At 46.5% G+C, this 23,115-nt stretch overlaps 1 protein-coding gene across 1 annotated transcript in view; it reads left to right on the top strand.

The window, feature by feature from the left end:
• The window catches only part of ACOXL (acyl-CoA oxidase like), a 625,524-nt gene that overhangs the window by 356,116 nt on the left and 246,293 nt on the right, over positions 1-23,115 (top strand). The window contains 1 exon segment of the mRNA XM_040429469.1: positions 20,621-20,730. Within this exon segment, the coding sequence (XP_040285403.1) occupies positions 20,621-20,730 (110 nt within the window).

Genomic DNA, 23,115 nt, shown 5'->3' with positions numbered 1-23,115 from the left:
ATTAGAGCAAAAACCAAGCCATGAGGTGGAAAGAACTGCCTGTACAGCTTTGTAGAGCTCAGAGACAGGCACAGATTTGGAGAAGGGTACAAATACAAAAATGTCTGCTGCCATGAAAGTTCCCAAGAACACAGTGGCCATCGAGCTGGATGCCTCACCTGAGGGGTTAAATGCGATTTTCACAGATGGTTGCTAAGAGATGTTGTTTGTAAACATTCAGTTTTTTATCACGAACGTGCAAAACGCATTAAATCACATTCCACCCGCGCGATAAAAACTGAACAACTGAATGCGATCGCAAACAAAACTGAATGTACTTGCTTGCGAAATCGCGCATTTTTCACTGAACATATCCGCAACGCATCGGGACCTAATCCGCTCATGCTCGTCTGCAAGGGGCCTATAACAGACACTATTTTGATTGCTTTTAAAATGCAATGCACTATCCCTATAGTGCATCGCATTTTAATGGCAATGCTATTCTGACATTGACCAGCAGGCTGCGCCAAAGAGGCGCAGCCTGCTGGAAATGATTCAAGGCTGGTCTGGGGCCTATACCAGGCTCCAGCCAGCCTTCACATCTGAAATTAAAAATAATTATAACAATCGTAAACATCTATTATTTGCACAGTTACATATCAAGCTTTTATATGGTGCCAAATTCATTTTTCAATTCCAACTGGAAGGGGGCAAAGCCAGGAACTTCTCAGCATCCCCTCTTATATCCTTTCCACAGTTAGGCTGCATGCACACGACCGTATGTGTTTTGCGGTCCGCAAAAAAAAAAAAACACGGATGACGTCCGTATGGAATCCGTATTTTTTTTTTTTGCGAATCCATTGTAACAATGCCTATCCTTGTCCGCAAAACGGACAAGAATAGGACATGTTCTATTTTTTTTGCGGGGCTACAGAACGGATTAACGGATGCAGACAGAACACTGAGTGCTGTCCGCATCTTTTGCGGCCCCATTGAAGTAAATGGGTCCGCACCCGAGACGCAAAAAAAATACGGCTCGGATGCGGAACCAAACCACGCCTTATCATGAGAACAAAGGTCCCAAAGTTGCACATGAGAATGGAGCAGTGGTGCACATGTGTGATCACTAGACTATACTATACTATACCTATACTCTATGGGATTGCCAAGTATAGGTATAACAAAGTCTGAGAAAGGTTGAAATTCTTTTAATGCAAGCACAGATTCTGGTAAGCCATAATATGTCACCTACAGACCTCTGTGTGGTCCTACTGTACTTTTATATGCATCTGAGCCATTCTCCCCTAGACTCAATTATGTAAATGACAATATCTTACTAATAAGGCACTGTACAGAGCACCATAGAGCAGCACACAGGCCCAGATTTCCGAATGTATTTGTATCCATGCCTTGTTTTGGTTGGGAAAACATAAAAATTGCAGTATTTGAGTTCTCTTCTACAGCTTGTTTGTGTTTGGTTTAAATTCTTTAGTTTTTGCAATCACATCAATCATTTATGTTTAAAGAAGAGGGTATGCAAATAATCTCTTAGAAAGCTTTGCCTCTAATGCCACCAAATGTAAAGTAACTATCCTGTAAAGGTTCCTTTACACCAGTGGTGCCCAACCATTTTTAGTTTGAGGGCCGCACTAGACTTGGTATAAATTTCGCGGGCCGGAACCAGGTAGCTTTGCCAGAAAGAAATGCAAACGCTGTGAGGGGGAACGTGTGAGCATTACTACTGTGAAGAGGGCACATATCTGGCATAACTACTGTTAGGAGGGTACATATTAGGGTATAACTACTGTTAGGAGGGTACATATTAGGGTATAACTACTGTGAGCTGTGAGGAGGGAACATATCAGGGCATAACTACTGTGAAGAGGGCACATATCTGGCATAACTACTGTGAGGGGGCACATATCTGTGCATAACTACTGTGAGGGGGCACATATCGGGGTATAACTACTGTGAGGAGGGCACATATCAGGGCATAACTACTGTGAAGAGGGCACATATCTGGGCAGAACTACTGTGAGGAGGCACATATCTGGGCATAACTACTGTGAGGGGGCATGTGTGAGCATTACGTCTGTGAAGAGGGCACATATCTTGGCATTATTACTGTGAGGGGGCACATATCTGGGCATAACTACTGTGAGGAGACATGTGTGAGCATTACGTCTGTGAAGAGGGCACATATCTTGGCATAACTACTGTGAGGGGGCATGTGATGTATACATGTGTGTAATGTATGTAGTGCAGTATGTGATGATCACACACTGCACTACATACATTACACACATGTATACATCACATACTGCGCTGTCACCTTCTTCTGCAGGTCTACCTTGATGTCTGGTCTTTAGGCTTCAGTCAGATCCTCCACCGCCATGCTTGCGCCGTGTGCCCGACACCACCAGGAGCTGGCCCTTCCTCCTTTCATCTCCCGCCGGCTTCTCCTACCGCAGGGTGCTCTATCTCTCCAGTGCCCACCCAATCTTAACAATCAGGGGTGTAGCTAGAAATGACTGGGCCCCATAGCAAAAAATTATGGGCCCATCCTCCCGGATCTCCCACCCCCACATACCTATCGGACCTCCCACCCCTTCCAGAGCTCCCACCCAAACATCCCTCCCTAGATCCCCCTTCAGTGCCGTCCACAGATATCCCCCCTTCAGTGCCGTCCACAGATATCCCCCCCTTCAGTGCCGTCCACAGATATCCCCCCCTTTAGTGCCGTCCACAGATATCCCCCCCTTTAGTGCCGTCCACAGATATCCCCCCCTTCAGTGCCGTCCACACATATCCCCCCCTTTAGTGCCGTCCACAGATATCCCCCCCTTCAGTGCCGTCCACAGATATCCCCCCCTTCAGTGCCGTCCACAGATATCCCCCCCTTCAGTGCCGTCCACAGATATCCCCCCCTTCAGTGCCGTCCACAGATATCCCCCCCTTCAGTGCCGTCCACAGATACCCCCCCCTTCAGTGCCGTCCACAGATATCCCCCCCTTCAGTGCCGTCCACAGATATCCCCCCCTTCAGTGCCGTCCACAGATATCCCCCCCTTCAGTGCCGTCCACAGATATCCCCCCCCCTTCAGTGCCGTCCACAGATATCCCCCCCCCTTCAGTGCCGTCCACAGATATCCCCCCCACCCAGAGCCGCTTCCTAGCGAATTTATTCACTGCACTTGCCTCTGTGAAATTGAAGAGAAGTGCCGTAATCTCGCAGAGGCACACTGGCAGAGGCCAGGAAGACGGTGCATGTGCACTTCGATGCCTCTGCCAGTGCCCCTGTGCGAGATTACGGCGCTTCTCTTCAATTTCACAGAGGCAAGTGCAGTGAATAAATTAGCTAGGAGGCGGCGCTGGGCGGGGAGATTGCAGGCACAGGTAGCATTGCTTTGCTGCCTGTGCCGTTCGCAGCGCGCCCTACGCTGATAAATCCTGGTCACTGCGCGGGCTGCATGGCACGGCTTCGCGGGCCGTAGGTTGGCCATCACTGCTTTACACTGATAGATTAAGGAAACGATTGTCTGGAATTAATTTCTGCAACTTTATTAAAAAGGAAAAAAGGAAGCATGGACATAAGTATTCAGACCGTTTGCCATGACACATGAAATTTAGCTTTGGGGGCCTCCCAATTCTCTTGATCATTTTTGAGATGTTTCTTCATCTTCGTTGGCATCCACCTGTGGTAGGTTCAGTTAATTTGACATGTCTTTAAAAGGGTCTCACAGCTGTCAAAGCATATTAGAGCAAAAACCAAGCCATGAGGTGGAAAGAACTGCCTGTACAGCTTTGTAGAGCTCAGAGACGGGCACAGATTTGGAGAAAGGTACAAATACAAAAATGTCTGCTGCCATGAAAGTTCCCAAGAACACAGTGGCCTCCACAATTCTTAAATGGAGGAAGTTTGAAATAGGATTGTTGCGGGTATCGAAATATCGATACCTAATCGATACTTTTGCCTTTTATCGATACTAGGCTGCACTACTGCGCAGTATAGTATCACAGAACTTGGAGCGTGCTTTTGTTCCCTCTATTAGAGCTAGGCATGTATACCTGAGTTAGTCTGTCAATGATTGCTAAAAGATCTGTAATTACCTTATAATAACAGCTTTCATTAATGTCTACTGTCCCTTTCCACTGCTCCCCTAAAAGACCGTTGGTAGGGCTCATCTGTCTCCCAACTTAATGTAAACAGAAGACAGAGGGGCATTCCTTCAAACTGCATTAGGCTTCAGAGTGAGGAGGCGTGTCTTTCAGTAATCCAATCTGATTGGCTGGCAGGAAGCTGCTGGCTACAGCAAGTGTGTATGTGAAGTGAGGGAAGGCAGTTATGACCTCAGAGAACTGGCAGAGGAGCCATCTTGAGAAGATCCTCATATTGTGGATAAGATTCAAGACAGCCGTAACTAAGGGGAAAACTCAAGGAAAACGGCGGTATGTGAAGAAACTAAAGATTGTTTTATGCATAGTGCTGCTGCAGCACTACAAAAGACTTTAGACTAGAACCTTCAGAATCACAGGTGCATATCCATGAAGCAAACATGATTATAAAAAATAAAATGGCTGCACACCATTATACATACAAACAATAGAGCTAAGAAATGGGGGTCATTCTAGATAAAAGTGGTACAATACCGACTATAAATGGGTCACATATTTGATCAAACGTGTGTGTCACGGCGGGGAATGGGGAATACCACCACCGTGCGGTGTCAAAGGGTAAAAGGGGATCAGCCTGGCCAAAAGGAGTAATAAGGGAGCAGGTCACCTCCTACAGCGTCCCTAATCCTCTCCCTGACTCCTCACCGTATGAGCGGACCCCGATGGTAGCACGACTCATACACAGGATTCCTAGAGACCCTAAGTCGCCCTGGTAGTCCCTCACCAAGGAGCAGGGAAGAGATGACCTGTTCATCCCAGTCATGGAGGAACAGGAGTCTCTATCTGAGGCCAGGCTGCAAGGAGAGGGGAACACATACACCATAAGGAGATGGCAGGTAAGTGAAACCAATAACACACTTACCTGCCACAGACACGCTGACTGGAACCCGTGCACAAGTGCTGCTGTCCACACCAACATTAAAGGACACAGCACACACCACAAACCACACAGGAACCCAGGACAACCATAGCTGCAATAACATGAGACAGGGGAATGCCTAGCAAACATGCTGGACGCTCGACACCAAACACCACCAGACATACAAACACCCTGAACATAACCCACTCCATACAAATAGGGACAGGAAGGGAAGGAGACACCGGGATAACATTGATGACCACAAGGGTGGCCTTCACTGGACAGATGGAACACCCTGGACTGGAGCAGAGCTCCAGCACTAACAACAGCTGAAGTATAACTGACTCCAGCCAGGAAACCACAGAAGATATAAGCCAAGTGACCACACCCAGTCAGGGAGTAAACCCTTAGGCCTCTTTCACACGGCCGTTTTTTTTTCCCGTTTACTGGCCGTTTTTTGCGGTCCGTATACGGTCCGTATACGGAGCCATTGATTTCAATGGGTCCGCAAAAAAAACGGAATGTACTCCGTATGCATTCCGTTTCCGTTTTTCCGTTCCGTTTTAACATAGAACATGTCCTATATTTGGCCGCAAATCACGTTCCGTGGCTCCATTAAAGTCTATGGGTCCGCAAAAAAAAGGAATGCATACGGAAGTGCATCCGTATGTCTTCCGTATCCGTTCCGTTTTTTGCGGATCCATCTATTGAAAATGTTATGCCCAGCCCAATTTTTTCTATGAAATAACTGTATACTGTATTTGCCATACGGAAAAACGGAACGGAAAAACGGAACGGAAACGGAAACAAAACGGAAACAAAAAACGGAACAACGGATCCGTTTAAAACGGATCGCAAAACACTGAAAAAGCCATACGGTCGTGTGCAATAGGCCTTACAGCACCAGACAGAGGGAGGCTACAACTTAACCCCTTCAGGACACAGCCTTATTTCACCTTAAGGACCAGGCCATTTTTTGCAAATCTGACCAGTGTCACTTTAAGTGGTGATAACTTTAAAACGCTTTGACTTATCCAGGCCATTCTGAGACTGGTTTTTCATCACATATTGTACTTCATGACACTGGTAAAATTGAGTAAAAAAAAATTCATTTTTATTTATAAAAAAAATACCAAATTTACCAAAATTTTGGAAAAATTAGCAAATTTCTAACTTTCAATTTCTCTACTTCTACAATACATAGTAATAACTCCAAAAATAGTTATTAATTTACATACCCCATATGTCTATTCATGTTTGGATCATTTGGGGAATGCCATTTTATTTTTTGGGGACGTTACAAGACTAAGAAGTTTAGAAGCAAATCTTGGAAATTTTCAAAAAACCTTTTTTTTAGGGACCAGTTCAGGTTTGAAGTCACTTTGTGAGGCTTACATAATAGAAACCACCCAAAAATGACCCAATTTTAGAAACTACACCCTTCAAGGTATTCAAAACTGATTTTTACAAACATTGTTAACCCTTTAGGTGCTCCACAAGAGTTATTGGCAAATGGAGATGAAATTTCAGAATCTTTCCACTAACAAAGCAAGGGTTAACAGCCAAACAAGAATGTATCTTTATTGCCCTAACTCTGCTGTTTACAGAAACACCCCATATGTGGTCGTACACTACTCTACGGCCACACGGCGGGGTGTAGAGGGAAAGGAGCGCCGTGTGGGTTTTGGAAGGCTTATTTTTATGGACCGGTTTATTTACACCGTGTCCTATTTCAAGACCCCCTGATGCACCCCTACAGTAGAAACTCCCTAAAAGTGACCCCATCTAAGAAACTACACCCCTCAAGGTATTCAAAACTGATCTCACAAACTATGTTAACCCTTTAGGTGCTCCACAAGAGTTATTGGCAAATGGGGATGAAATTTCAGAATTACATTTTTGGGCCAATTTTTCCATTTGAACCCATTTTTTCCACTAACAAATCAAGGGTTAAAGGGTTTCTACCACTTCGTTTTCACATAATTAGCTTTCAGACACTAGCGATCCGCTAGTGTCTGCTCTCCCAAACAATCCTAATATAACTGTTTATTGTGCTGCCGTTTCGCTAAAAATCGAACTTATATAGATATGCTAATGAGCCTCTAGGTGCTATGGGGGCGTCATTAGCACCTAGAGGCTCGGTCTACCTTCACAAAATGCCGCCGCCCAGCGCGTCCCTCCAGCCCGCCCATCTCCTCCGGAATGCGATCAAGCGGACGAATTCTCGCGCATGCGCCGTGCGCGTCTGTATTTGGCGCATGCGCAGTAAATGTCTGACCGCTTCCCTGCTCAGACATCTCCACTGCGCCTGCGCCGATGACGTCATAGTGCTCCGAGGAACAGGCGCAGTGGAGATGTCTGTGCAGGGAAGCGGTCAGACATTCACTGCGCATGCGCTGAATACAGACACGCGCACGGCGCATGCGCGTGAATTCGTCCGCTTGAACGCATTCCGGAGGAGATGGGCGGGCTGGAGGGACGCGCTGGGCGGCGGCATTTTGTGAAGGTAGACCGAGCCTCTAGGTGCTAATGACGCCCCCATAACACCTAGAGGCTCATTAGCATATCTATATAAGTTCGATTTTTAGCGAAACGGCACAATAAACAGTTATATTAGGATTGTTTGAGAGAGCAGACACTAGCGGATCGCTAGTGTCTGAAAGCTAATTATGTGAAAATGAAGTGGTAGAAACCCTTTAACAGTCAAACAAGACTGTATCTTTATTGCCCTGACTCTGCTGTTTACAGAAACACCCCATATGTGGTCGTACACTAGGGGTGCATCAGGGGGTCTTGAAATAGGACACGGTGTAAATAAACCAGTCCATAAAAATCAGCCTCCCAAACAGCCTCCCAAAACCCACACGGCGCTCCTTTCCCTCTACACCCCGCCGTGTGGGTTTTGGGAGGCTATTTTTATGGACCGGTTTATTCTCACTGTGTCCTATTTCAAGACCCCCTGATGCAGCCCTACAGTAGAAACTCCCTAAAAGTGACCCCCATCTAAGAAACTACACCCCTCAAGGTATTCAAAACTGATCTCACAAACTATGTTAACCCTTTAGGTGCTCCACAAGAGTTATTGGCAAATGGGGATAAAATTTCAGTATTTAATTTTTTGGCCAATTTTTCCATTTGAACCCATTTTTTCCACTAACAAAGCAAAAACGAGCCCGGGTGTTGAGCGACGAACTGTTGGGCGTACAGGTTCGTCTGCTTCACCACTGAAAAAAAGACTGAAAAAGTGGTATTAAGTGAAGCCCACTGTGTAAATCTGAATTCCTGATTCACCAACAAAATCAGGAATCGCGGGCTCAAAGTTCTCTGGGGTACACCAAACGAGTCCACCTGCATGGGGCTCAGGTGGACTGACCTGTTGGGCCGGAAAACTAGTACGAGCCCCAGAGCTGCTTGTATTAGGCTGGGCCACAGGGTTCCTAGCATGTGGGTCCCCTCGATCCGCCTGGCGGCGTCTCCGCCGCCTTGGGGGCTCATCATCAAGCTTGATGATGAGGAGGATGCAGATGACAACAGGAACGTGGGGTCATCCTCATCCTCTCTGGGGCTCTCGGAGGCAAGGAGGGCATATGCCTACTCGGCCGAGAATGTCCGGCGGGCCATCGGGGAGTGTGTGTCTGCTTGTGTGTGTGCGTGCGTGCATGGAAAACTTTATTAGGTGTGCGTGTGTGTGGTGCACGGGTGTTCACGCACTTACCCTATAGCTATAAAAAAAAAGATCCCTAACTAAAAAAAGTCAAAAAAATAAAATAAAAAATACTAATGCGCTGTGGGGCGGGGTGGGCGATGCGCTAACAGTGGCCGGACGCAAAGAGTGCCGGCCACAGTTAGCGGATGCAGAGAAAAAATAAATAAACTTTCACCCCCAAAAAGTGTGGGGGGGGGGGGGAAGCCTCAGCACCCCTGGGGGGGGTCTAGGGTCACACAGCTAACTGCTGTGGACCCCAGACACCCGATCAGGGGGCTCACAGACCAAAAAAAGTTTTTTGTTTTTTTTTAACCTAATCTAACTCTAAACTTGCCCTAACTACCCCTGCCTACACCTCCCACTACCTGCCTGCCCCTGCCTCCTAAGATGCCTGATGGCACCAAAAACTCACAATGTCGGTGGGCAGCGCGATCTCCTGTTGCTCTCCCCGCTCCACGGACCGGAATGAGCGGGGAGAGCAGCGGCGGAGATTCAAACTTGCCGCGCTCCGTCCACATGCCGCATGGGGACCAATCGCAGGCGATCCTGAGAGGTGGCGTGATCGCCACTTCACAGGATCGCAGGACGGTGATTGATGGTGTATAATCACACCACCGATCACCGTCCTTTCCGGGTTATCGGGTCATCAAAGACCCGAATAACTCGGAAACGCAGAAAATCGCAGGTCTGAATTGACCTGCGGTTTTCTGCGATCGCCAACATTGGGGGGGTCACAAGACCCCCTGGACATTGGTACAGAGTGCCTGCTGAATGATTTCGGCAGGCAATCTGTTCTGATCACCATCGGCGGCGCTGCGGTGATCGTAAATTCTCAGGACGTACCAGTATGCCCTGTGTCCTTAAGTACCAGGACATCAGGGAGTACCGGTACGCCCTGTGTCCTGAACAGGTTAAAGAGGAAGTGCACACACAAGCATACGGGCAACTGCAAGTGTGGCAACAGTGTCACAGCGTACACCTTAGGCCGTGACACTCCCACCCCTCAAAGCCGCCCCCCCCCCCAACAACAAAAAAAAGGGGAACTAAACAGAACACCCAAAAAACAACAGGGCGGGGGGGGGGGGGGGGGGGGGGGGGAGTAACAGGATCAGCGTCAGTGCAAGCAAGTCTCTAATAGACTGCTGCCAGCCCCCGTAACCACCTAGAAACCAGGCAGCCAGCCACCATACAGCTCAGAGAGACCGCACTGAACACTGAGTCCACCTCAGACCCAGTTCACACAAGGTTGCTGCGAGCAAGCATTCCCAACCAGCACACAGCCAGTACACCACAGGAATGCAGCCAGCACACAACACAAGTGACAAAACCACTGAGACATGGACAAGGGGAAGTAAGATTCAGCGTCAGAGCAAGGTTGTCTCTCTACGACTGCCGCCAGCCCCTGGAGCAACACAAAGGAACCCAGAACACCCATAGCTGCAATAAACATGAGACAAGGGAATGCCTAGCAAACATGCTGGACACCAAACACCACCAGACATGTAACACCAAACTAGACATACAAACACCCTGAACATAACCCACTCCATACAAATAGGGACAGGAAGGGAAGGAGACACCGGGATGACATTGATTAACACAATGGTGGCCCTCACTGGACAGATGGAACACCCTGGACTGGAGCAGAGCTCCAGCACCAACAAAAGCTGAAGTATCACTGACTCCAGCCACGAAACCACAGAAGATATAAGCCAAGTGACCACACCCAGTCAGGGAGTAAACCCTTACAGCACCAGACATAGGGAGGCTACAACCTAAAGGGGAAGTGCACACACAAGCATACCAAACACGTAACCGCAAGTGTTGCAACAGTGTCACAGCGTACACCATAGCCCGTGACAGTGTGTCAGGCCCATCTACCAGGCATCAAGGTGGCTGCTTCAGCACTAACACATGCTAAAATAGATTTTTTTTAATGAAAACATGACAGTTATCCTTTAAGTAATCAGGGGGAAAGGACCCTGGTAAGAGAGGTGACCAAGAGCCCATTGGTCACTCTGAGCTCCGAAGATCTTGTATGCAGATGGGAGAAACTTCCAGAAGGTCAACCATCACTGCAGCATTCCTACAATCTGGGCATTATGGCAGTGTAGCCAGAAGGAAGCCTCTCCTCAGTAAAAGACAAATGGAAGTTTGCCCAAAAGCACCTGAAGGACTCACAGACTGTAAAAAATAAGATTCTCTGGTCTGTATATATAATCAAATCCCGGTGGTCAAAAATACAGTGGCACTTACACAGGATCATCGTAGTTTTTCAGGGCACAGCACATATTTCAAATTGCTGCTGTGCATTGTGTGAGGTGTAGTCTCGACAATAGGTACTGTACAGTCGTGGCCAAAAGTTTTGAGAATGACACAAATATTAGTTTTCACAAAGTTTGCTGCTAAACTGCTTTTAGATCTTTGTTTTAGTTGTTTCTGTGATGTAGTGAAATATAATTACACGCACTTCATACGTTTCAAAGGCTTTTATCGACAATTACATGACATTTATGCAAAGAGTCCGTATTTGCAGTGTTGGTCCTTCTTTTTCAGGACCTCTGCAATTCGACTGGGCATGCCCTCAATCAACTTCTGGGCCAATTCCTGGCTGATAGCAACCCATTCTTTCATAATCACTTCTTGGAGTTTGTCAGAATTAGTGGGTTTTTGTTTGTCCACCCGCCTCTTGAGGATTGACCACAAGTTCTCAATGGGATTAAGATCTGGGGTGTTTACAGGCCATGGACCCAAAATGTCAACGTTTTGGTCCCCGAGCCACTTAGTTATCACTTTTGCCTTATGGCACGGTGCTCCATCGTGCTGGAAAATGCATTGTTCTTCACCAAACTGTTGTTGGAAGAAGTTGCTGTGTGAGGGTGTTTTGGTACCATTCTTTTTTCATGGCTGTGTTTTTGGGCAAAATTGTGAGTGAGCCCACTCCCTTGGATGAGAAGCAACCCCACACATGAATGGTCGCAGGATGCTTTACTGTTGGCATGACACAGGACTGATGGTAACGCTCACCTTTTCTTCTCCGGACAAGCCTTTTTCCAGATGCCCCAAACAATCGGAAAGAGGCTTCATCGGAGAATATGACTTTGCCCCAGTCCTCAGCAGTCCATTCACCATACTTTCTGCAGATCAATCTGTCCCTGATGTTTTTTTTTGAGAGAAGTGGCTTCTTTGCTGCCCTTCTTGACACCAGGCCATCTTCCAAAAGTCTTCACCTCACTGTGCGTGCAGATGCGCTCACACCTGCCTGCTGCCATTCCTGAGCAAGCTCTGCACTGGTGGCACTCCGATCCCGCAGCTGAATCCTCTTTAGGAGACGATCCTGGCGCTTGCTGGACTTTCTTGGACGCCCTGAAGCCTTCTTAACAAGAATTGAACCTCTTTCCTTGAAGTTCTTGATGATCCTATAAATTGTTGATTGAGGTGCAATCTTAGTAGCCACAATATCCTTGCCTGTGAACCCAATCAGCCTGACATAATGATCTCCAGCCTTGTGCTCGTCAACATTCTCACCTGAGTTAACAAGACGATTACTGAAATGATCTCAGCAGGTCCTTTAATGACAGCAATGAAATGCAGTAGAAAGGTTTTTTTGGGATTAAGTTAATTTTCATGGCAAGGAAGGACTATGCAATTCATCTGATCACTCTTCATAACATTCTGGAGTATATGCAAATTGCTATTATAAAAACTTAAGCAGCAACTTTTCCAATTTCCAATATTTATGTAATTCTCAAAACTTTTGGCCACGACTGTACAGTAATGTGATGTAGAAAAAGGGTATAACTCGTGCTGCTTGTAACAAAAAAATATAATTCAGAAAACAGTTGCCATCAAGTGGTGTCTATGTTTTTCTGTACACCATTATGAACAGACCCTCAAAGCAGAGGTCACCTCACCACAATATATTAGGCTCCAGATGTGGCCCATAACTCTATCCAAGGGCTGCAAGTTGCATTCAGTGCCCCATGTCCCTGTCACATTCAGGGGTTAAGGGTAACCATTGAATGTATCACAAGTGTACTCAGACAAGAATTCAGTACATGGAAAAGGCAAAAATAAACGGTTTATTCAACAATGGTACAAGACATAAACATGATCAAACAGGACATACAGTGGGGAACAGTGCAAAGTAGAACTGGCTTAGTTGCCCATAGCAACCAATCTTTCATCAGAATGAAGGATGTCTGATTATCAGCAGCACACCTCCCCGTGTAATCAGAGATGTCCGGCAGATAATAAACAGGACTGAATGATATCAATAGTTCCTCATGTTCAGTTCGCATCGGCCTGTGTAATCAGGTTGATGCAAACTAGCGCTTATGGATCAGTTATCCGCCATTGCCGTTCTCTCTGCCCGAACATCGGGCAGTGTAGTACAGGCTTTACACACACCTTTGAAAATGATAGTGTCATTGTTCTGGTTTATTAGTCTCTTTAAGATGATGACGCCTATTATAACCTATTTGCCACTCATGAAACCAGCAGTAAGTTCAATAGTCCTCTTATGGATTATATACACTGCCCACAATATAAAAAAAAAACTCTGTGCTGTTTATAGTTTTTACGTCAGGTGGAACGCAGTTTTGTTTCCTATTATACATTTACTGCGGGGCTTATTGAAACAGATTACAAACTTGTAACTTCTAACAGTTTAGCTCAGGTACATCCGATTACTGTACAGCAGGGGTGCACAACCTGCGGCCCTTGATACCATTCTGTGCGGCCCCCAACCATCTGGTAACAGACATGTATGCCTATTTCTTGTGGCTGCTCACATGTATTTTTCATGTATTTCTCCCATTATATGGGAGTCCTGGAAGTGTAACTAGTGTGTTCAATATGCCATAAGTACAATATTTCAGTTGTTAATACACCTTTAAATTTTTATTTCGGCCCTCGTCATTGGTTCAGTCTGGCAATGTGGCCCCCAACCAGGAAACGTTGTGCACCCCTGCTGTACAGTGTCTTGTGGTAATGTGAAGCTTCCCAGAATGCATATTACCAGTGCAAATCACCAGTTCTGCAACATTGGTAATCTGGTAGATGGCCAGAGGCCCCACCTTTAGGACACCCACTGGTCACTACAGCGTCACTGTGGTGAGTAGGCAAATGTATAGATTGGCAGCAAATCATGCCCACTGCAACTCCATAACACTCCATGGGTGCTACAAAAACAGTCAGGGGAACGGGGACCTTAGGACCCCTGTACTCAGTGGCGTTGCTAGGGCTGGTGTCACCCGGTGCGGTAGAAAATGGTGTCACCCCCCCCCCCCCCCCCCGAAGCAATAATTTTTAAGCCATATATGGGGGCTATGGTGGTACTACTGCCATAGGGGGCATTCCTTAGCTCAGCAGACCCCCCCCCTAGCAGTCAGAGCCTGGTCTTGGGAGGGGCACTTCCAGATTATTTTCTGTCCGCCGCCACAAAACAATGGTGCTTATAGAACAGACTACACAGTGTAGCGGTATACTGTATATTGTGTGGCACAGTGTAGCGGTATACTGTATATTGTGTGGCACAGTGTTGCGGTATACTGTATATTGTGTGGCACAGTGTAGCGGTATACTGTATATTGTGTGGCACAGTGTATGCTATATCTGTATAACAAACATATTCCACATGAAAACGTACAATTACTTGGCTTGGCCCTTGGGGATCTCGGACGCCACTTCAGCACTTGGCCGGGGGCTCGGCGGAGCTGATGTTGTGTTTTTTCCTAATGAGAAAGACTTCATAATAAGGATTTGGAGAAGGGGCAGAGGGATAGCAGAGCAGGGAGAGGCTGGTGCTGCTACTAGGGGGTCATACCATGGGGGAGTAATAAAGCCCACCATAATGCCCCCCCCAGTAGAAATAATTCTCTTTATAATGTGACAGTGCAAAAATACCCCCTTGTAATGCCCCCAGTTGAGCTAATGTCCCCATAGTGCCCCCATAGTGTGTCAGTATAAAATACCCCTATATAGTGCCGCCAGTAAATTCCCCCATAGTGCTCCTCTCCCCCTTCCTGCTAGTGCCCCCCATAATGTACCAGTATAAAATGCCCCATATATAGTGCCCCAGTAGATGCCCTCAGTGTCTGGCCTCTGATAGGCTGCCGGCCTAGTGTCTCCCATAATGCCCCCCAATAATGTGCCAGTAAGTGTCCCAATAGATGCTTCCCCCATCATGTGCCAGTATCAAGTGCCTCTCCCCCCCCCCCACATGTCCCAGTATCATTGTGCCATCTACCCCCCCAATGTGCCAGTATCAAGTGCCTCTCTCCTTCCCACCCCCCATGTGCCAGTATCATAGTTCCAAACCCCCCATGTGCCAGTATCAAGTGCCTCTCTTCCCCCCATGTCCCAGTATCATAGTGCCATCTCCCCCCCCCCAAAAAAAAAGTGCCAGTATCAAGTGCCTCTCTCCTTCCCACCCCCATGTGCCAGTATCATAGTGCCTCTCTCCTTCCCCCCATGTGCCAGTATCATAGTGCCAAACCCCCCCATCTGCCAGTATCAAGTGCCTCTCTCCCCCCCCATGTGCCAGTATCATAGTGCCAAACCCCCCATGTGCCAGTATCAAGTGCCTCTCTTCCCCCCATGTCCCAGTATCATAGTGCCATCTCCCCCCCCCCAAAAAAAAGTGCCAGTATCAAGTGCCTCTCTCCTTCCCACCCCCATGTGCCAGTATCATAGTGCCTCTCTCCTTCCCCCCATGTGCCAGTATCATAGTGCCAAACCCCCCCATCTGCCAGTATCAAGTGCCTCTCTCCCCCCCATGTGCCAGTATCATAGTGCCAAACCCCACCATGTGCCAGTATCAAGTGCCTCTCCCCCCCATGTGCCAGTATCATAGTGCCAAACCCCCCCATCTGCCAGTATCAAGTGCCTCTCTCCCCCCCATGTCCCAGTATCGTAGTGCCTCTCCCCCCCCATGTGCCAGTATCATAGTGCCAAACCCCACCATGTGCCAGTATCAAGTGCCTCTCCCCCCCCATGTGCCAGTATCAGTGCCAAACCCACCCATGTGCCAGTAGTGCCAACCCCCCCCCACGTGCCAGTATCAAATGCCTCTCTCCTCCACCCCCATGTCCCAGTATCATAGTGCCATCTCCCCCCCCCCCCCAAAAAAGTGCCAGTATCAAGTGCCTCTCTCCCCCCCCATGTGCCAGTATCATAGTGCCATGCCATCTCCCCCCCAAAAGTACCAGTATCAAGTGCCAGTATCAGGTGCCAACCCCCCTCCCCCATGTGCCAGTATAAAGTGCCTCCCGCTCCCCCATGGCAGTAACAGTCGGGTATTAAAAAAAAAAAAAACACTTATACTTACCTCCATGTCAGCGATGCGATGCAGCCTCTTCCTGTGTCCCGCCCTGTATGTCCATATATGGAGTCAGTGCTTGTGTATTCTAATTTAGCTGGGATTCGAACCCACGGCCTTCTGTATCAGAGGCAAAGCACCTAACCACACAGCCATAAGATCTGCCTTGCTACTGACTGAAAAAATATGAGACTTCTACTGTTATAGCTGGCTAAGTTTACATCTATACACATGACAGCTGCCCTAACACACTCAGCTCTATATATAGTAGAGCTGAGTGTGCTGGTGCAGCTTTCATGTGTATTAGATGTAGCAGAGCTGGGTGTGCTGGGGCAGCTATCATATATAGAGATATAGCAGAGCTGAGTGTGCTGGGACAGCTGTCATAGTGCCCCCCCCCCCCCAAAAAAAAGTGCCAGTATCTAAGTATTGCTATACAGTAGATAGATATATAGAGATATAGCAGAGCTAAGTGTGCTGAGGCAGCTGTCATGTGTATAGATGTAGCAGAGCTGGGTGTGTTTGGTCAGCTGTCATGTATATAGATGTAGCAGAGCTGGGTTTGCTGGGGCAGCTGTCATATATAGAGATATAGTAGAGCTGGTGCAGCTTTCATGTGTATTAGATGTAGCAGAGCTGGGTGTGCTGGGGCAGCTATCATATATAGAGATATAGCAGAGCTGAGTGTGCTGGGATAGCTGTCATAGTGCCACCCCTTCCCCCCCCCCCAAAAGTGCCAGTATCAAGTGCCTCTCTCCTCCCCCCCAAAAGTGCTATATCTCTATAAATGACAGCTGCCCCAGCAAACCCAGCCCGTTACATGACAGTTGCGCAAACACACCCAGCTCTGCTACATCTATACACATGACAGCTGCCCCAGCACACCCAGCTCTGCTACATCTATATATCTCTAAGTATTGCTATACAGTAGATAGATATTTAGAGAAATAGCAGAGCTGAGTGTGCTGGTGCAGCTGTCATGTGTATTAGATGTAGCAGAGCTGGGTGTGCTGGGACAGCTATCATATATAGAGATATAGCAGAGCTGAGTGTGCTGGGACAGCTGTCATAGTGCCACTTCCCCCCAAAAGTGCCAGTATCAAGTGCCTCTCCCCTCCCCCCCCCCCAAAAAAAAAGTGCTATATCTCTATATATGACAGCTGCCCCAGCAAACCCAGCTCTGCTACATCTATACACATGCAGGCAGGGCGGGACACAGGAAGAGGCTGCATCGCATCGCTGACAGCTGAATATCTCGTGGGTTCGAATCCCAGACACATCTTTCCCTCTCCTGAGGACGGCAATAGAAATGACTCGTAAATGCCGGCCCTGCTGGTGTCACCCGGTGCGGTCCGCACCCCCCGCACCCCCCTTGCAACGGCACTGCCTGTACTAGCAATTAATGGAGACCCTGTGAATTGGTGATATATTATGATTGTGGGAAAACCCATTTAACAACTCATGCATATTAAGCTGTATCAGTGATGCAGCCAACGGAATAGTTAATGCAAGATAAGTAATGCAATGTATTTACAGAATGAATTAACCGCCTCCGGACCGCCTAACGCAGGATTGCGTTCCGGAGGCAGTCGATTCATTCCACCTGGACAAGCCGGCACACAGGAGCGCGCGTTCACAGGAACCGAAGGTAAACGAGTGGATCTGCAGCCTGCCAGCGGCGATCGTTCGCTGGCAGGCTGTAGATGCGATTTTTTTAACCCCTTAAAGGTATATTAGACGCTGTTTTGATAACAGCGTCTAATATACCTGCTACCTGGTCCTCTGGTGGTCCCTTTTGCTTGGATCGACCACCAGAGGACACAGGCAGTTCTGTAAGTAGCACCAATCACCACTACACTACACCCCCCCCTGTCACTTATTAACCCCTGATCACCCCATATAGACTCCCTGATCACCCACCTGTAAGGCTCCATTCAGACATCAGTATGTGTTTTGCGGACCCGCGGATCCGCAAAACACATACGGACGTCTGAATGGAGTCTTCCAGGGTGGTCAGTATGTGTTTTGCGGACCCACAGATCCATGGATCTGCGGATCCGCAAAACACATACAGATGTCTGAATGGAGTCTTACAGGGGGGTGATCAATGACAGGGGGGTGATCACCCCATATTAGACTCCCTGATCACCCCCCTGTCATTGATCACCCCCCTGTAAGGCTCCATTCAGACGTCAGTATGTGTTTTGCGGATCTGCGGATCCGCAAAACACATATGGACATCTGAATGGAGCCTTACAGGGGGGTGATCACCCCATATAGACTCCCTGATCACCCCCCTGTAAGGCTCCATTTAGACGTCCGTATGTGTTTTGCGGATCCGCAAAACACGGACACCGCGGATCCGCAAAACACGGACACCGGCAATGTTCTTTCCGCATTTTGCGGATCTGCACATTGCCAGAACTATATAGAAAATGCCTTTTCTTGTCCGCAATTGCGGACAAGAATAGGACATGTTCTATAGGCTCTACAAAAAACGCAGTGTTCGCCAGATCAGGCCTGATCTTGTGCGCACACTTGCGTTCAGTCCGCCCCACCGCAGTGACAGAATATTTTTTTTTCTGATCACTGCAAAAACACCGGAAAATCGCTGCAGCGCTATAAAAAGATCACTTTTGAGGGGCATGGCGAGTTCATAGAAGATTTTTTATTTTTTTGTCACAAGTTAGCGGAAATTGATTTTTTTTTTTTTTTTTTTTTTTACAAAGTCTCATATTCCACTAACTTGTGACAAAAAATAAAATCTGACATGAACTCACCATACCCCTCACGGAATCCAAATGCTTAAAAATTTTGACATTTATATTCCAGACTTCTTCTCACGCTTTAGGGCCCCTAAAATGCCAGGGCAGTATAAATACCCCACATGTGACCCCATTTCGGAAAGAAGACACCCCAAGGTATTCCGTGAGGGGCATGGCGAGTTCATGTAAAATTTTATTTTTTGTCACAAGTTAGTGGAATGTGAGACTTTGTAAGAGAAAACAAAATAAAAAATAAACATTTTCCGCTAACTTGTGCCAAAAAAAAATATTCTAGGAACTCGTCATGCCCCTCACGGAATACCTTGGGGTGTCTTCTTTCCAAAATGGGGTCACTTGTGGAGTATTTATACTGCCCTGGCATTTTAGGGGACCTAAAGCGTGAGAAGTAGTTTGGAATCCAAATGCGTAAAAAATGCTGTGAAATCGTAAAGATTCTTATTGGAATTTGGGCCCCTTTGCACACCTAGGCTGCAAAAAAGTGTCACACATGTGGTATCGGCGTACTCATGAGAAGTAGGGCAATGTGTTTTGGGGTGTATTTTTACATATACCCATGCTGGGTGAGAGGAATATCTCTGTAAATTGACAACTTTGTATAATTTTTATTTTTTTTAAAGTTGTCATTTACAGAGATATTTCTCTCACCCAGCATGGGTATATGTAAAAATACAACCCAAAACACATTGCCCTATTTCTCCTGAGTACGGCGATACCACATGTGTGACACTTTTTTGCAGCCTAGGTGGGCAAAGGGGCCCACATTCTAAAGAGCACCTTTAGGATTTCACAGGACATTTTTTACACATTTGAATTTCAAACTACTTCTCACGCATTAGGGCCCCTAAAATGCCAGGGCAGTATAACTACCCCACAAGTGACCCCATTTTGGAAAGAAGACACCCCAAGGTATTTCGTGATGGGCATAGTGAGTTCATGGAAGTTTTTATTTCTTGTCACAAGTTAGTGGAATATGAGACTTTGTAAGAAAATAAAAATAAATCATCATTTTCCACTAACTTGTGACAAAAAATAAAAAGTTCTATGAACTCACTATGCCCATCAGCGAATACCTTAGGGTGTCTACTTTATATTACGATTGTTCCCCCCCCCCCCCCCCCCCCCCCCCATTCATGTTGCATGTTTTTGGCAGTACATCTCCTGTTTATACATGGTTGAGTTTGGCTGCCACATGAAAGATGCAATCACAGATAGCACTTTGCTTATTTATCTGGTGATTGGCTGCACCTTCATACAAAAGGTAATTATCAGGTACAAGCATTTTGTTCCTGATAATTGTCCTAATCTTTGACTGATGTAACCGGTGGTGCAGAACAATATTTTGTTACTGGCACTTCATAGTTCTTACATCTTGTCAGCTGAAAGCTTGACAAAGATCTTAGTTTATAAGTAAATAAAAAGCCAGAGGTAGAACGTTTTACTACTTATAGTCAGAATGCAGTGAAGTTGGACTCTTTCTGAAGTTGTAGATGAGATTGTATCTGCACAGTCTTTCACTATGCCAGCTAGTAAATTTCATTTATATGCCTTACCTTTGGTTTGAAGACGTTATCTACCTTCTGTTGTCTCATAATGTAATAGTAGTGTTCAGACCTACTGTATATAAATTAGTTTTTTACAGTAACCCTTTTGAAATGAAAAAAGGACACCACTATTTGTGTCTTTCCTTTTTGAAACCTTTTGTTTGCCTTTTTAGAGCAATAATTGATGCGTATCTCAACTCTGTGAACTCTATGAACACACAATAAACTTTAGTAAAAAAACTTTTTCTTTCAGGTGGTAGTTCGAGAACTCATCGCACAGTACACAAGGCAATATGAGGAAAGCCCAGTATTTGGTCTTCTTAGAAACTGGACCAGCTCTATTGGCGATAGGCTACGAACAAGGTATACATATTGTTGGTAATTAATATAGTAGGTTATTACATATTAATATTTACATATATGTACATAGGAATCTATTTTTAACATTTTCATTGTTCAACAACTTCAGAGCAAATGGTCTTGCACATTTGCAGTCATTTCAAAAAGTTGGGACATGCCAGTGCCCTTCAACATAAACACCCCATTCAGCTGTCCGTTCCCACCACTGCTCATTCCTGGATGCTTCCTGTCCCCACATGCCCCAGCGGTCACAACGCCTTGAACGTAACAGTGATTTACCATTAAAACTGCTGTGACTGCTGAGGCTTGTGACTGACCAAACTGTATCCTGGTCCTGTGAGGAAGGGAAGTGGCTAGGAACAGAGCAGTGGCAGGACTGTGGACAGTTGAGTGGGGTATTTTATGTCCCCCCCCCCCCCCCCCCCCCAACCTGTTGTGTCATTGTACAGGGATATTAAACACAGTGATGTCACAGTACAGAGGCAATAAACACTGTGATGTCATTGTCCAGGGATGTTAAACACTGTGATCTCACAATACAGAGACAATAAACACTGTGATGTTGTTGTACAGGGATAATTTATTAATCGATGTTCCAGCACATAAATTATACATTTATGTAACAGTACAGGGATAATGCACACAAATAGGTTATCCGGTTATGTGGGGAGTCTTCTTTAACTTACTGCACGAGTGCTGCACTCCTTTGTCTAATTATGTTGTGGGCACCTCCAGGATCACGTGTTGTACATTAGCCACGTACAGCTCACAGTGACCGAGGTTGCCTGACTGCATAGGTGCAATCCCCATACATTGTGGCTTGAACCTGGGCTATGATCACATTCCGTATGTACAACTCATCCAAATTTCTTATGAGAATTTTTTTTTATCTTACCGGGCAAGCGCTGCGTCACCCAGTCCAATTATTTTGTAGGCGCCTCTGGGATCACGTGCCGTACATAGGGCACATGATCCTAGCCTGGTTTTAACCCACAATGTACGGGAGTTGTGCCTGCACTGTCAGGCAGCCTGTGAGCACTGTGAGCAAGATAACATTAAATAAATAAGTGGATAATCCCTTTAAGGTCACCATGTGTCTGTTTCTTCATAGCATAGGAAATACCTAGAATGGCATCACATACAGATACACACACACACACATGATGATACCGGGTACAGTAATGACATAGTCACAGAGCAGAAAAAGCAAAAAGTATTGACACAGAAGTGATAATACACATAATAAGGGTAACCATGGGACTCCATAGTAAAACAGAACTGCTTTCAATTTTCTACATCACCTTCCATAGTCTTTGGGAAATTGGGCCCTTTTAGTTGTTGCGCCCCATTGCAGCTGCTGTGTTTTCCACCTGTTATGGACAATGATTGTGTAAGCTTACTGCTGAACCAGAGTCTAGGAAGGCCTGGACGGTAAACCATGTAGCACCGAAAGACAAACATACAGGTGAGGTCAACATTGTAGAGAGCTTGTCTTCACCTAGTGCAATATCTTCTATGGTTCCTAGTTTCGCCTTGTGAAAACAAGTGTGGACATAACTCCTCAATACAGGCAAGTTGTTGGAGCACCTCTTCAGACAATTTGAGTCTATCCACTTGGATTCTGGTGCAGGCAAAGAAGGAGGAATCGGAGATCTCTGGAAAGAAGGCTCTAACAGTGGAGCTCCTGTCTCATGGACTACTTTCTAGGCACGTTTCTGGAACCGGAGATCAATGTGGGTAGCAAAAGAGAGTAAACCCTCCAGGGTAGCCAGACCTCACGACCCATCAGTTCATTCTTATGTATGAGCTGAAAGGCCCTCCCAGAAATCTGCCACTAAAGCCTCATTATTACTGATCACCCCAGAGAACAGGGTACGGAATTGCGTGGCATATTGCCTGACAAACAGATCACCCTGACAAAGTTGCAAAACTGAGGAGGCGGTAAAAGAAGTATGTTCTTCAAAGACTCTGCAGAAAGTGGATAGGAACTCATTCAGATTACCAGTCACAGGAACAAATTCCTCCCATGACTGATTAGCCCAGGTAAGGGCCTCACCAGACAGGATCAAAATCACAAAGGCTACCTTGGTTGTAGTTCAAAATGAATTTGTACACTGGTTAAGGAAACGACAACACAACCTGGGATCTCTATCATAGCATAAAGGTAGCGATAGACATAGACTGTACCCTCCAGCAGACAAGAATGGAGGTAAAGCTGCAGCATCAGTCAAAACCTTCAGGCGGATAGACATGTTGTGTACAAAATCCAGCAGTCGTTCATAGCAGTCACTCTTTTGAGCCAGCTCTTCGGGTAAAGTCATATGAGTTGGGTCAGAAGGATCCATGTCCATAGTCTGAGCAAACAGTTACAGACAATGGTTGTGGAAC

This window comes from Bufo bufo, chromosome 4, assembly GCF_905171765.1.
Source record: "Bufo bufo chromosome 4, aBufBuf1.1, whole genome shotgun sequence".
NCBI lineage: Eukaryota > Metazoa > Chordata > Amphibia > Anura > Bufonidae > Bufo > Bufo bufo.
The sequence above is the reverse complement of the archived record's forward strand: the minus strand, read 5'-3'. Positions and strand labels throughout refer to the sequence as shown.